The sequence below is a fragment of the Elgaria multicarinata genome, chromosome 3 (genome assembly GCF_023053635.1).
Source record: "Elgaria multicarinata webbii isolate HBS135686 ecotype San Diego chromosome 3, rElgMul1.1.pri, whole genome shotgun sequence".
In the NCBI taxonomy this organism is placed as follows: domain Eukaryota; kingdom Metazoa; phylum Chordata; class Lepidosauria; order Squamata; family Anguidae; genus Elgaria; species Elgaria multicarinata.
In genome coordinates, this window is record NC_086173.1 from 118,279,664 (window position 1) to 118,296,030 (window position 16,367).

Below are 16,367 nucleotides of genomic sequence, written 5' to 3' on the forward strand. Positions count from 1 at the left end.
ACCCCTCCCCCATTCATTCCTTTTCCTAGCCCGTTCCTTTTGAGAGCTGTGATTATGTGCTTTGTTATTGCTGTTACTTTGCTTTGCTGATGTTGTGTTACTTTGCTTTGCTGATGTTGTGTTATTTAGCTTCTCTGATGTTTATGTTATTTAGCTTCTCTGATGTTTGTGTTAATTGCGGTGGTGGGGCGCTCTCATAAGGAGACTTCAGATCCTTCTTCATCGAAAAGTGGGAATAATGGGGTTGAGCTATAGCTCCATGATGGTTTGCTGGAATGAGTGAAATTGTGGTGATGGGGTAGGAAGCCTTCAGATCCTGCCCAGGATAATTTGGGATATTTCCTTCATGGAAAACTGGGCGTTCTTCCCCCACCCCCCACATCCTCCCATTTCTCCTATTTGGCAGTTACATCTGTTCCTTTCTATTTTTATTTTTATTTTGCTCTAAGTATTTATGCATTTCTAAATGTGCACATTTTCATAGTTGTGAACAGGGAGCTTTTACTCTTTTCTTTGCAATTACACAACTGCGTATTTGCACTGAATTGAAGTAGCGATTGGGATGAGGGAAGGCTGTCATTGCATGCAGGGAGAAGTGTCAGAAAAGGAAAAAGGGCTTGGAGCTCAAATTCCCTGTCCAGGGCTTATTTACACCGATGGGGTTCTCTCATGGGGAGCGAGTCTCTACCCTTCCTTCAAGAAGCTACTGCTTCTAGTGTGTTAGTTACTTTCCATTCAGAGTGTGTTACTTACTTTCCGTACTAGTAGTGGGGAGCCCGGATAGGGGCAGGAAACGAACTTCTCTCATTCTCCAGACAGCACCTGCCAGGTTGATGATGTGTAGTTCTACTCTTTCCCCCAACCCAGAAGTATGTTTATTTCAAGTGCTGAAAAGCTGGGTTTTAGGGGGAGTATCCATCACTGTGTAACACAGATGGACCAAAGCTAACTCCCTCATACTGCAGATAATACCACAACATGTTTTCCATCCATGGTTGAGAAGATGGCCCCCAGCAGTTCTCCATAGTTTTGCTTTTGTGTTTTCCCTGAGGTACAAATAATAACAGAAAAAGAGGGGAAAGAATCCTGTCAAAACTCTTTACCTTTGGCCCACTGGACAAGCTGCATTGAATGCACCAGATGAAGGGAAGGGAAAAATGGTGGTGCTACGCCTTCTGATGCTTCTAGTCAATTTGGTTCTGAATAGTATTGTTTGGACAAAGCTTGTGCAAACCTAGCAAAGTTCCCTCTCTATCTTCAGTCCATTCCATTCAGTACAGCTGCATCATAGTGAAGAACAAACTGAAATTTAGTTCTGAAGCCTTTGAAATGGCCTCCACCATGGTGGCCCTAATGTAAGGCAGGGATGGGGAAATGTGTGGCCCTGCAGATGATGTTGGGCTGCAACTCCTAGCAACCCTCACCTTTGGCTATGTTGGCTTTGACTGATGGGAGTTGCAGTTCAACAAGAACTACACATTACCCACCCTTGATGTAACAGTCCAAAAAGGACAAGGAAATCAACATAGTGGCAAAGACCAAGTTGAACCATGAGGCTAGAGCAGCTCTTGGAGCCAGAGAAGGCTTGCACAACATGTGACCCACCAGGCCATATGTGATAGCCCACCAGGGGTCTGACACACTTCGTCCTTGGGGCTGCAGAATGGTGTGGTGGTGGTAGGCATTAAGCACTTGGCAGAACACAATATGTAGCTGTTGGGCTGTGTTTGGCTTGGTGGGTTAGATTTGTCAGGCCTGAGCTTGAGTGTTGAACCTTGGTCAAATCATTATCTCAGCTGTACGATGCAACTAATAATAATAAGCCTCGCTCACAGAGTTGTTACAAGGCTAAGGGAAATATGGATTGTAAAACATATTGTGCATTAACAGTTCTAGATGAATTACTGTTGACGCTATTAATAGCTACCTTGAGAGACTAGTCAGTATAAATTACCCTTAATACCAATAGTGGCTGCCTTGAGAGACTTATTTTACAGCTTTGGAATAGTTATTTATACTATCGATATGAAATCAACAGAATTACAAAAGTATTCTAAATAGTTGGCTATTCCCTTGTGCTCAGGATACTCAAGGTGCTGAATGTTGGGCCTAAAACAGTGAATGTGGGCAGTGATTCCAAAGCTGCATTGTAGAGGATAGCCATCTCCCACATCTTAGCTGATTAATTAAAAACCACTGGGGAGATTTAGATCCATATGATGTTTCCCATGCTGATGCCTTTAAACACACACACACACACACACACACACACACACACACACACACACACACACTACTTTTTTTTAATACTTTTTTTTAAAAAAAAGAGAGAGGCATTTTTCATCTTGAAATAAATAGGTATGCCTGGTTAGTCTTCTGGAATTTGGGCACAAAATGCTCCCTGCGGAAAGCACCCCTGAGGAGATAATGGCAGCTGCATTCTACATTGGCTGCTGCTGGAGCTTTGTCCTAGTGTTGCTTTTCTATGGATGATATTTGTGCTTTCTGAATGACTGCTACAATTATGCCACTAGATTCAGCATAAAAGTGAAAGAAAGCGACAGCTGTACAAGGTTGTAAGGGGTCTTAATTTCCAATTTAAATAACCCTGGTTAGCACCAGACGGCCTAAAAAAAAAGCCTTATAGTGAAGACTAGCAGCAGAGGTGGCTAGTGCTTAATTACCCTTGGTTCTGCGGCCTTTTCCCTTCTGTTTTGTTACCTCATGTGGAACAATGTGGCATTCTTGCCTTTTACATGCATTGAGGGATGCACATTCCTTTCAGCTGGATATGGGGTCCAATTCTGAACGCAAGGGGGGAAAAAACTCACAACAAGGGAGGAGGGATTCTAAGTGACGTGTCTGACAGGTCCTAGGCAGATTGCACCATGTAATCCTGCAGCTGTCGTCTGCAGCATTTGTCAAGGCCTGCTCTGCTTCATCACAGGGATCGCTACCATTCAGCTAGGCTGGCAACATTTCAGCAGTCATTAATCCTCTTGCTATCTTTAAGCAATATGGACACTGATGGGGTCCATACACTGACATATCAAAATATCTCGATACAACTTGGGGTGGTTTTTATTTTTGTTTTTTAAAATTCCAACAGCCTTCAATCCACTGACCCAGTCCCTAGCCTAATGGATAAATATGTACTGTTCTGTCGATGTTGGTTAGATATTCTCTCCCTGCACCCTGCTCTGCACTGTTGCTTTAACTTTAGAAAAGCACCTTTCCTAAAAGTGATTAGTTTCTGATTCACCTTGCTCTTGTTGTTCAGTCAGGCTTCTTATATCTCACCTGGATATTTATAGAAATGTATTTTATAGAAATAAAATGACATAACCTTTGTGATGGGCTGGAGAAGCAATTCCAGCTACTTACTGTTTCACTGTAAATGAGAGTGATTAAATAGTGCTTGAATTAGGCAAAGTTTGCCTAAAATTGGGAAAAATCAGGGGTGGAACTTGTGGATTTCTTTAAGACACACTTTCCTCCAATAATTAAAGAACTGTAACTAAAATGCTTCACATCGTAAGGAAATGGGCAGGTTCATGTCCCATATAGCTTACAGATTTGTAGTGTTCCTCATAATATAAAAGATCCATACTGTCCTGTTCTGTGTTCTTATGTTATGTAAGATCCTTACTATCATTTTCAGGCTTTCAGGTACCATCTGATGGAGTCAGATCAAGGTAGGTAAAGTCCATCAAGGTAAGCAAGGCAAGTCACAGTAGGCCGGCCAGGTCAAGCTGGTAAAGTCTGGTCAAAATAGATAAGGCCAAATCATGGCAGGCAAAGTTAAGGCAGAAGCTCTCTTATGCAGAGGGCAGATAAAAAAAAAAGACCCTTGGATAGCTCCAATTGAGGCTTGCTGACTGAAGCTCTCTCCTACTAGTACAGATATGGGAGAAACTTGGCTCAGTGAGGAGCTACAGCCAATTGAAGCATAATGTATGCTGATAAGACCTCTGGTGAAGCTGACTGAACTGTGAAAGAGCCCTTGTCTGATTAGACAATTCTGTGGAGATGGAGGCTCTGCTTGGGACTCATCCTTTGAGTTAGACTATGGTGGCATGGTTGTGTCATCTGGGCAGGAGGGTCCTGAATAAGATACTGACTGTCAGTCTCAGCTCTGGAAGATCAAATGCTCCATGGATGTTCAGGGTTACCAGACAATTCCGGGGCGGAGAGCATATTCCTAATGTTTACTGTGTATGAAACATTTATGTCACTCCTGCATGTACAAAAACTGCAGTGTATGAATTTACCTGAAGATATTTGTCCTTTCTTTGCTATAATATCCTGGTCTTCAAAACTATAAGGCTGTTGGCTGCTTTTCTTTCCTTTCCCCACTGTCTTAAGTGGGTTAAATGCCAGCTTCATGCTGAGCCTCATGTACAACGTATTTACTCTTATGCTAATGTTTAAAATGGACCACCATGTAATAGAGAGTGCGTTTTGGAAAAAAATGCATAAAATCAAGAATATGATGATAAACTTCAAAGACTTCAGGCCTTGTTTTCAAAGCTCTGACACTTGGAAAAAACTGGTCTTTTCTTGGATTCCCCAGTTTATTACATTGCCATCAGCTAGGCTACAAGAAGAAATTAGCAAAGTTGATGAGCAGCTAACCATGCTTGAAGTCTGTAGTCCCAAGTCAAAAGAAAATCAAATAGACAGACTTAAATTATTAAATCCAAATAAAGATGTACTGAGCCATCTAAAAGGGTATTTTACATTGTATGTGTGTTCTCCAGGGCTGAGGTTAGGAAAGTTTGACCACAACTCAATTTTCTTCCCTCTCTGTTTGAGAGCCTTTCTGGATTGCACTTGAGGACATTTTCATCAAACCTCTTTCAGGCCTCTATCTTCTCCTGACTGCTTGCTTTGACTGCAAGTCCTTTGGGCAGGGACCATGTGGCTAGTATGGTGCCTAGAAAGTCCTAAATCGAAGTTTAACTGGTAATGGTGAAGGAAAGGTGAAGCTTAGTTGGTCCAGGTAGAGTATTTTGGAGAAGCAGATTTGAGTAGGTATTTGAAAAAGCAGGGCTTGGCTTGAAAGTTAGAGAGGGTAAAGCTGATCATTGTGTAACAGGCAGATAAAAGAAATCACAGGGGACAGTGTGAAGTGAATGTTCTCTTATAAATTCTATCCTGTGCTCTTAGATACAAGAATGAAAACCTGCCCTGCTTGATATTTTTTAGGGAAGCATAATCTGGCAATGCACAGAGCAGGACATTCTTTGTAGCGGTACCCACAAAACGGAACAGTCTTCTTAAAGAAGCTTGCTAGAATCCATGGATTGTATCCAACTATGTCTGTCAGACAGTGGAATGGACACCACTGGTGAAACAAATTCCACCTCTTCCACATACCCCATCCAGATCTGCTCTAGAGGTTTGGAAGACCCCTCTATAGCAGGGTGTGTTGGGGATAGAAAAGGGAAGTCTCATTGCGTGAGCAGAATTTCACTTGCATGACACTGAACTGTATCTTGTGCAGACTTGATGTTGTGCAGACTTCTACTGTTACTTTCTACTGTTAGTTTTTCCCTATCCTGTGCCTGCTTACCCTACCCTGTACCTGTTTGCATTCTCTTCCCCTCCTTATTGTTTTGCTATGATTTTATTAGATTGTAAGCCTATGCGGCAGGGTCTTGCTATTTACTGTTTTACTCTGTACAGCACCATGTACATTGATGGTGCTATATAAATAAATAATAATAATAATAATAATATCTATTTTTCTTCCACTAGAGTAGTCTTCCTGGACCTGGTGCCCTCTAGATCTTTTGGAGTTCAACTCCCAGCATCCCTGCCCATTGGCCATGTCGTCTGGGGTTTATTGGAGTTGTAGTCCAAACATCTAGAGGGTACCAGGTTGAGGAAGACTATTCTGGTGGTGACATGCCCCAACGAATGGATGGGAGACATGAACATAAGAACGTAAGTGCCATGGTGGATCAGACCAAGGGTCTGTCTAGTCCAGCACTCTGTTCACACAGTGACTAACCAGCTGTTGACCAGGGACCAACAAAGCAGGACATGGTGCAACAGCACCTTCCTACCCATGTTCCTCGACAACTGGTACACACAGGCTTACTTCCTTGGATAGTGGAGATAGCACATAACCATCAGGACTAGTAGCCATTGATAGCATTCTCCTCCAGGAATTTATCCAGCCCCCTTTTAAAGCCATCCAAATTGGTGGCCATCACTACATCTTGTGGTAGTGAGTTCTTTTATTTAAATATGTGCTGAATCTCCCACCAATCAGCTTCATGGGATGACCCCGGAAAGAAAAATGTCTCTACCCACATTCTCCACACCATGCATAATTTTGTACACCTTTATCATGTCTCCGCTTAGCCTTCTTTTTTCCAAGCTAAACAATCCCAGCTGTTGTAACCTTCCCTCATAAGATGCTCCAGCCCCTTAATCATTTTAGTTGCCCTTTTTTGCCCTTTTTCCAGTTCTATAATATCCATTTTTAGGTGTGGTGACTAGAACTGTACACAGCACTCTAAGTGTGGTTGCACCATAGATTTTCATAAAGGCAGTATGATACTGGCCGTTTTACTCTCAATTCCTTCTCTTATAATGCCTAACATGGAGTTTGCCTTCTTTACAGCGGCCGCACACTGAGTGGACATTTTCGTCGAGCTGTCCACCACAATCCCAAGATCTCCTTCTTGTTTGGTGACCGCCAGCTCAGATCCCATCAGGTTATACTTGAAATTGGTTTTTTTTGCCCCAACGTGCATCACCTTACACTTGCTTTCATTGAACTGCATCTGCCAATTGGATGCCCACTCTCCCAACTTGGAGAGATCCCTTTGGCGCTCTCCATAATCCCTTTATGTTTTAACCACCTGAAATAATTTGGTGTTATCGGCAAACTTGGTCACTTCACTGCTCACTCCTAATTCCAGATCATTTATGAACAAGTTGAAAAGAATTGGTTCCAATACCGATCCCTGTGGGACCCCACTATTTACTTCCCTCCATTGGGAAAATTTACCATTTATTCCTACTCTCTGCTTTCTGTTCTTTAACCAGTTACTGATCTATAAGAGGACCTCATCTCTTATTTCATGACTGCTAAGTTTGTTCAGGAGTTTTTGGTGAGGGACTTTATCAAAAGCCTTTTGGAAGTCTAAATGCAACTTCGTTGGTTCTTTTTGGTTTTTAAAAGCCATTCCAGACTAGATTTTTGTTACCAGCATAATTTAACTTGTGACTTTTGTAATTCTCCATTTGTATTACATTTGAAAGTGAGTTTTCTGGAATTTTTATTGTTTAGGATATGTTGCCTTGAGCATCTGGTGGAAAGGTGACTGAGAAATCTAATGGATAAATATGTGGTGATAGCTTTCTCTGCACTTTTGACATCCTTATCACTAGAGAACCATGCTTTTATACTCTGTTTTCTGTAGGCCAAGTTCTTTCTACAGCCACTTTAAAAAACACTTTCCTGGGAACAGGACTGTTGGCTGCTTTTCTTTTTTCTGTCTTAGGTGGGTTAAATGCCAGCTTCATGCTGAGCCTCATGTACAGCATATTTGTTCCTGTTTTCTATTCCTGCTGCTGTTTCATTGCAAATCGCTGCTGGCTAATGGTATCTGATGGGACTCCTTCCTATTGCATGCAAAATGTTTCATTTTGGTACCTTCCACTCTTGCTTGCTTTTACTTCTTTTTGTCGTCTTTTTTGATCTTGCAAATCCAGGTCCTAGGAGAAATCAGACAGTATGAAATATGAAAATTGCTTGGGAAGTAATTGGAGAAACAGTGAGACTTATGAAACCCGTGGAGATAATGCTCACACCTACTTATTCACAATATTTAATTTTTAATGGCAATTTTAATTAATGGAGCACAGGTCTTCAGGTTTTTCAGAGGCAAGAAAGAGGTAGCAGGGAGCTGCAAGACAGTAAAAAAAAGGCTGCCGTTAAAATCTGTGAACTCCACATTGTTGACAGGAGATTGTGTGTGTGCACATGTGTATGAGAGAGAGAGAAAGTGCCAAAGCAAAATAAAATTGACCATTATGTAACAAATAAGCAAATAAAATCACTCAACAGCTCGCTGCCAAAATGCATTTTGAGGTGAGGGCTCATCTGTGATTTTTCAGTTCCTAAGAGAGATTTTTTGAGTCAGAATCTGTGAAAACAATTCCCTGCTGTGGCTTCTTTCTGTAATGCATAAAGATAATCTAACAATAATGCTTTCATATAGTACGTTTGAAAGGATTATCAAAGCAAGTTTATATAAACATGTTAATTTATGAGCTCTGGGAGAAAAGTGGTAGGGAAATGCACAAAAATGCAAACATATCCAGGGAGTGACAAGATTGCAAACAGAATAAGTGACCTTTTTGTGTTCAAGTCCTGTTTTTCCTAAGCAGTGTGACTTTGGCAAGACTTTGCAAGAGAATAAGGGTAAACATAGGAAGAAACTTTATCTGAGCAGCTGTAGTGGGAAAGAGTTAGAGGGAAAATAAAAATTGGGCTGTGTGCAGCCATGATGTAGTGCTTCCTGGGGCAAACCCTGAAACAAGTGCAAATGCTCATTTATGGAAGATGCTCAACCTGCTCCTTCCAGAAGTGAGCATTTTTGCTCATTTTGGGGTTTGCCTCTGGAAGCACTACATCACGGCTACATGCGAACTGGGGCTGATGGGGTTGGTTGCACGTGGACTGGGGCCAGCAGGGCTGGCCGTCTGTGAAAAGACCCAATTGGATACTACCCTTAATCTGGAAAGGGCAGGGAATCCAGAAAGGGAATTACATTATATTTTTCTCATACTCTGCTTTAACCCCCCCCCCCCCGCTCCCTTTTGAATGGATTATTTTGGTTTGTGTTTGTTTATTTAGTCTGTCACTGTTAAGCAGCGAGTTAGAGTAAATGTTTCCATATGCCATTTGTCTCTGCTGCTTAGATGAAATGGCTAAGGATGGTTCCGTGCTATATGTGGCAATCGTAGTTTGGGCTAAGGTTCATCAAGGTGAACATTTGGAAGTAACCATCTTTAGGCCCAGTTTATGAGGGGTAAACATGGTGGCATAAAGCAATAAAGCAACGTATGACTTATTTAAGTCAAAAGTCAAGCCAGTAAAGAGAGAAACACATCTTCAGTATCCTTAGGTTGCTTTGTGGATTAGTAATGTGGAATATCTTGTGTGTTGTTTGCTCTCTTCTCAGTCTATATGAAAGCTAGAAAAGCGGTGCTTTCTCCTGATTTGATAAAATCTCCTACATGGCTTCACTTTACAAATTGAGGTTGCCATACTTGTAAAGTTGCTGTGTTAGTTTAAGTTCAGATGGAGTTTAATGTAAATAATTACAGTATACTGTCAAGTGATCACTTGTAAGAAATCTTTTGTTACATGTTATTGATTCTTGATTCTCCCCCCTCCGCTCCCTTGACTTGTGTAATCTTTTATGCTTCTGGTTTGGTTATGATTGAATACGATGCACCTACCAGTCTATGGATCTCTCAAGTATGAAGAAGGCACGAGCATTTGCTAGGGGAAGTATGAACTCTTCCCTTCTCCTTCACAGCCCAGGTCTTCAGTGTGTTTGCTTTGGTCTGGAGGTGGAGTGCTATTTTGCTCCTTCTTAATTAATGTAATAAAATATGAGCTGATGTATCAAACCATAGACATTCAGGTTGATTGGTAGTGATGAGAAATGGTTTGGAAATCTGTTTTCACACACTTTTTCATTCTTAGGATCCCTCTCTTTGGTGCCTTAATGGCGCCTTTCCAGCCTGGTGCTCTCCAGATGTTTTAGACTGCAATACCCATCAGCCAAAGCTAACACGGCTAATGGTTTGGGTTGATGGGCAGGCACTGAGCTGGGGAAGGCTACCTTAATATATGGAATATGGCTACATGACTGTCCCATTTTCCTTCACTAGTTGAAGGTCTGTCTTAATGGATCATGCAGTTTAAGAAACTTTTTTTTTTAAAAAAAATGCTGAGTGACATTTGGGTTTTTTTAATTTTCAGAATTCTGAAATCTACAAGCTGACTTTGGATCAGTACAATGAGGCAGTCACCAATGCAGAAGATCAGATCAGGTAAGAAACAATTTTTTATCTTAGCAATTATGCTGCACTTTGATACATAAAATGTAAGACTGGTTTCTACAAGGAGGCCATATGTAGTTGTCCTGAGAGATATGAGCTCTTCTCTGATCTCTCCACCAAAATTTGATGTACGTAAAGGAGGAGCTACAAGGCCAAGCACTAACCTGCTGCATTCTCATCTGTGCTATTCAGTGGTTCTGGTTATCAGAGTCAACCAGAATAGTCCAGCAAACATAGTAAAATCTATAACTGATGAATAAGAAGAACATGTATTTATTTATTTCATTTTTACATAGTTTGTTTATTGTAACGTATATTGTGATATATATATCAGGTGTAAACTGCCTTCAGTTTTATTTTATCATGGAAAAATGGGGTATAAATGTCCAAATAACCTTCTCTTTTTCTGTCCCCTGGGTTGCATCAGAATCACTGTGAGACCTAAATATAACATCTCAGGTGTTATATCTCAGATTCATCTTATATGCCACCACCCAGTTCTGGCCAAAGCAAAGAACTACAAAGAAACCAACAAAAATGCATAACAACAATAGGCCAGAGTAAAGAATATGGTTCTCAGTGATATCTCTAAAACAAATGGGCAACATGTGGCCCCTACCCCTCGAAAATGTAAAAATAAACTAAAGCAAACCAAAATGGCATCCAGAATGGCCATTTTAAAGTTTTTTGTCCCTTTGAATGCTCTGTAGGTACTAGAGAGCACCAGAAGGTTAACATGATGTTGAAAACAAGCTAATTGCAACCCTTTTGGTTCCGGGTATATTTGAAATGGCTCTTGGACTTCTCCAAGTTGCCTACCCCTGCTCTAAAATCTTTTAGGTCATGCTTGCTCATTCATCTTAGAAGCAAGACCACAGCCATAAGAACGTAAAAAACACTCTCGATCAGTTTGAAGATCCATCTTGGTCTAGCATTCTGTTTCTCACAGTGGCTAATAGGATGCATTTCCCATCTTTGCCAGGCTTTACCTCTGCCCCTGTTTCAGCTTTGCTTGGCACCCCACCCGTTCAACAACAGGAGCCAGGTTTAACAGTCCAGAAATATAGGTATTTTTGAAGTTGCACTGTGAGGAAAGTATGCTATTGCACGCAGGAGGGGTTTCAATGTTTTTCTCTTGTAGTTAAGGTTTTTGAGAGCTCCTGTGATATAGTGTCTTTTTATATGGCCCTTCATCTAAGGAGAAGTATGTGAGTATGATCTGAGCTGTAGGAGGCCTAAATCATTGCAATCTACCTTTTTACTATAAACCAAAGAATAGATCTTGGAGTAAAAAATATAGGATACCCTTAAATTGAAGGGCTAGATTAAAATGTTCCCTGAAATCTCCAGGACTTTTTATAAGGGTCACCTCATATCTGGGTAATGCACCGTATGCTTGGATTGTATGCACTAAATTCTGTAATGTATAGTGCTTACAAAAAAATACACATTTTACATGTTCATGGTGCAGAGGCACATTGCAAGGAGCTCCTGATTGGCTGAGGAAACTTGCACAGTGTACTTTTATCAGCAGACTTGTAAAATTGGACCATATTGTATGCAGTGGCCCTCAGAGTGATAATATCAAGGAGACAATTAAGAGTTTGCACCTTTTTTAGTGCAACAGGCAAATAAATGGTGATAAATTAGACATTGGGTGTTAATTAATAAAATATGAGCTACACTTCTTAAAATACTATTTTTATCTTGACACCGATTCTTTTGATACTTTGTGCCTTCTTTTGTCACTTTTTAATACATGTTTCATATTCTAAATCCATTTCTATGGTGGTGATGGTGTCTAGCATAGTATTCCCTATATTTTAATAAGAAAACAAATCCTCTGCTTTATTGTTGGCAGTGCTAGGACAGTTTTACTGTTAATAGCATAGCAAACAATGGTACATTTAGTGAGCAATTGAGCATAATGGAATATACTCTGGGAGTAATAACTAAAGTAAAGCCAGGTCTATCGAGATAGTGTAATATTAACTAAGACCTGCCTTCTGGAGGGATTGAGGATCCTTGGACCAGATGGGGGACATCTATGGGCTGCAGCTTCCCCATCCCTGCCCTACAGGATCAAGGAATGGATTAACAGGATTAATTAGTATCCCAGATAAATCAAGCAGGGAACCACACACTGATTGTAGTTCAGGATCGTTTTAATATTTGCTATCAGGCAACACTTCTGTCCTGATCTGGAGCCTGGCAAAATGTTCAAGACTTTACGTAAAGAAGTCCTAATTTCCAGAAAGGAAGGTACAACATAAATTCAGTGTTGCGCAGAGTTTATCATGATCTAGTTACTTACAACTGCTTTTGGAGAAAATAATAAACTGTGTTCATAGTAATATCCTGCACTAATGATCATCCTGTGCTGATTGATGCAGGGTGTTGTAGAGCAATTTGAGAAGGCTTTGAATCTCAAGGCCAGGGAACCATGGTTAGGGAGTTGCCTCCTTGGCCATATGAGTTGAGAGGGCTTTCATCGTTTTCTCCCAGGAAGGATCTTGCTCAGGGCAGAGAATAATTGGCATTAAGGTCTGTCACCCTACACCTTGCATGGATGGAGCTCCCCCGCATTCCAGCTTCCAGGTACTACTGCTGATGCCATCAGAGGGAGAGGAAGCAGCAGTTGGGTACCCTCCATTGTGTCTGGATGCAGCTCCAGCTGAGAGCCCCTTCATTCCAGCCACCAACTGCCACTGCAGATGCCATCAGAAAGAAAGCAGCAGCCCTTCCGTTGTGCTTTGATCCAACTTCAACACTTGCGGAATTAGTGCCTGCTGAACATTGTAACTAAGAATCTCTATCCATTTTCTTTTGTGTCATGCTTTTTAGGCTGTAATCTTGAAGGCAGGGACTGTCTTGTTTCTGATCTTTGTAAGCTGCTCTGGGAGCCTTTTTGGCTGAAAGGTGGTGTGACAATACTTAAAATATTAACAAAGATGAGTCATAGCAGCAATCTCTAGGAGTCGGTTGCTGATCTATTTAAACTTGGAGTTGGGAGTTCAAAATGGAACCTGAGATACACTGTGTCTCATAAGCCAGAGACTAGGAGATCCCCCCCAAAAAATTTATTGTTGGCTATATTATCTTATTGTGACTGATTTATCAAAGTATCACTTTTGTATTTGCTTGGACAATTGGGCAATAGACAGCCTGGACATGCTGCTGTCTCCCCCACACACACCCCAAACCTACAAACATTACTAAAGTTGCTGACACATTGTATACATCTGCTCTTAAAAATACGTTGCTGTTGAAATAAATACTTCAAAAGTTGGAAAGCAGTAATTAAGTTATGACAACCTTTTCTCCAGTTGTCTTTAATCTTGCAACACAGGAAGATGATATTGAAGCCAAATATGTTTCCAGAGCTATGTTTTTAGTTGCCAAGAAAACAATAATTAGAAATGTGGAAGTTCTTTAGGATTTCCTACCGGAAGCAATTAAGATCTGAGGCGGTGTCCTTTATTTTCTTGTTCTTGGTTGCTCCAAGACTTTTTATGAAGGCCTTCGGTGCATTCCTTTTGTGCCTTCATCTAATCTCTCCTCATAGTCTTACTAGATAGGGACCAGCAACGCACACTAATATCTGGTACAATGAGGCATTCCTCAAAAAGTCATGATTGCTGTTAATTTCTCGATTATTTTAGCAAAGATATTTCACAAAAGGTTTTAGAAAACGTCCTTCACCTTACCCTGTTCTACACATTTGAGCAGCAGTTGCTGCATGTTTCTCCTCTAATGTGCTCCTTAACAATATTTTTCCATTAGAAGTATAAGATTTCATCTAGTAGCACATCATAATCATTCTGATTTCCTTATTTCTCCCTGTCCACTTATTCTTTGATAGCACCACCACTTTCTGGTAGCACTCCACTGACCTTGTCTTCCTCTGTTGCTTTGTCATATCACACAGTTCACTTATGAAGACAAAGCTGTTACTTTGCAGAATTTTGTCCTAAAACTAGGAAAATGTAGATGAGAGAGAATACTTTATACATCCTTATAATTTGTGTGTGTGTGTGTGTGTGTGTGTGTGTGTGTGTGTTTTATGTTTGAGGGGAGGTTTGCCTGGAGAAGGAAGTGCTCATCTAATCTGGTGTGGTGGCTATGAGAATGATCCAGGAAATCCATGGTTCAGACTGCCAGGAACTCTGTAGGTAGGCTTCCTTGGGCAAGTTAAGCCTTAGCTAGACCTAAGGTTTATCCCAGGATCGTCCCTGGGTCATCCCTGTTCATGTAAATGACACACAGGATATACTGGGACGATCCCGGGATAAACCTTAGGTCTAGCTAAGGCCTTACTCTCTTTTGCCTCAGCTCTTTGTGTGCAATGTGGGCATGATAATATCAACCTACCTTCAGGATTGTAGTAAAGATTACAAAGCTAATATATGTGAAGTGCTTTGTACACTGTCACAAGTGTTATATCCCTTTCTCCTGTTTTCATCCCAAATGAATGATGTGACCATATAAATGCAGCAACTATACACTTTATTAATTTTTGTTACAGCACAGGCTCATTCAAGTCAGTAGCTATAGAATCAGACTCACTTCTTGGGTATTGTAGTAAGTAGCTGCAGGATAAGATGAAAAGTCTCTGGAGTAATACTTATAAGTGGCTTCAGGAGCAGGATGAAAGTTCATGTATTGAGGTATGTAGGTGAATGCTTGCAGGGTAATATATGTAGCTATCTGCAGGATCAGAACAAATGCTCACAGAGTGAGTTACGTAGCTGCAGGATTGGACCAGATGTCTACCGTGCAATATGGGTAAGTATCAACAGGATCAGAATGATGGTCCAAATTGTGGGTAAGTAGCTGCAGGACTAGAGTGAATGCCCATAAAGGTATGTGGCTGTAGGGTCAGAGAAAATACCTACCTCCTCAAGCCGGATGTTAAGTGATTATCATCTGACTCTTATCTGAGATTGCTGTAGAAGTGAGCAACTCTTTTCTTGTGTTTTCCTGATTGCAGCTTACTGCACTGGAATGTCTCTCATATTTCCTAGCAGCCACTCCTCTGTTTCTGTTCTTTGGCCTTCTAATTAGCCACTTGCCCTGTCCTTCTTACTATTCCTTTTTGCACCTTCTGTTCTTTCTTCCTTTCCTGTTACTCTTTCCAGCCTTTCTTTCTGATCTTCTTTGCTCCAACTCTGTCTTTCTTCTCTCCATCCTGAGCTTACAGCATTGGGATTTTTGTCCTGTACTTCTGCCCAGCCTCTTCTTTCTTCCATATGGTCTTTGGGCCTTTTAAAGAGCCCCTACCCTGATTCCCTTTCTTTCTGTTTAACTAGCCCTAACTGTGATTGGCTACAGTTTCTGGAAAACTGGGGGATTGTACGGTGACCCTGATAGCTCCTCACAAATACTCAAGGTTCTATATCAGTATTAGGCTTGATATTGTTCAATTACGCCACAAATGCTGATCCTAATTTTGCATCCAAGATTACATCCTGGCCTCTGTTCATGGTTTAGGTAGGAGGCAGGTGAGCAGCTTTTCCCTCCCATCCTAGGTGAAATGCTGAGATCAAATTCAATAGGACCTGACAGGCACACCTTGAAGTTACTTCTGAAGTGCTTTCAATGTGCACACTTTTTCACATTTAGACACACTCTTATGCATGTGGAAAATACTAATCCAGTAGAAGGTGCAGCACTAAAGCCTGTATAACTCTAGACTGGAGGGTGTCGTGTTCATGCCTGTTCCCCCTGGCATTCACATGTGCTGGCAAGCTGACATGAGACGCTCACATCACTAGAACTTCTTTTATTGAGGAAATCACACGGTAGACAGGCTTAATGGTTACACACTCTAAAACACACTTAAAGCTGAATGATGGTTAGAAAACTTTAGGCTCCTTTTCTGATACGATCTTTAAGACAAACACTCGAAGGGGCTGTTTATGGTACGCCACCATCCGATTTGAGCTTCTCCAGACGCTGCATACACTGGCACCTCAAGGGACATGACCAATCGCCTAAAACAAAATCCCAGGGAACAGTTGCTCTGAGCCACCAGAGCCAGGCATTGAAGATTGGTCACACACTTGTCAATCTCAGCCTGCCATAATTGAGCTGACCCTGGTTACCATGACTTTAGGGAAGGTTAAACCTCAGGCACAGGAGTCCCATCCTTCTGCTAAGGAGTGGCAACTTCCTGCCACCTGAGTCTAGCCACACACACACACACACAATCCACAGCAAATGCAAGTCCAAATCTATGAAAAGCCTCAGAGTACTTTTCATGGCACAGTTCT

At 41.3% G+C, this 16,367-nt stretch overlaps 1 protein-coding gene across 1 annotated transcript in view; it reads left to right on the forward strand.

The window, feature by feature from the left end:
• The window catches only part of CHCHD6 (coiled-coil-helix-coiled-coil-helix domain containing 6), a 214,713-nt gene that overhangs the window by 122,292 nt on the left and 76,054 nt on the right, over window positions 1–16,367 (forward strand). The window contains exon 7 of the mRNA XM_063121377.1: window positions 10,016–10,086. Coding sequence (XP_062977447.1) covers window positions 10,016–10,086 — 71 coding nt within the window. The remainder of the gene's footprint in view (window positions 1–10,015; window positions 10,087–16,367) is intronic.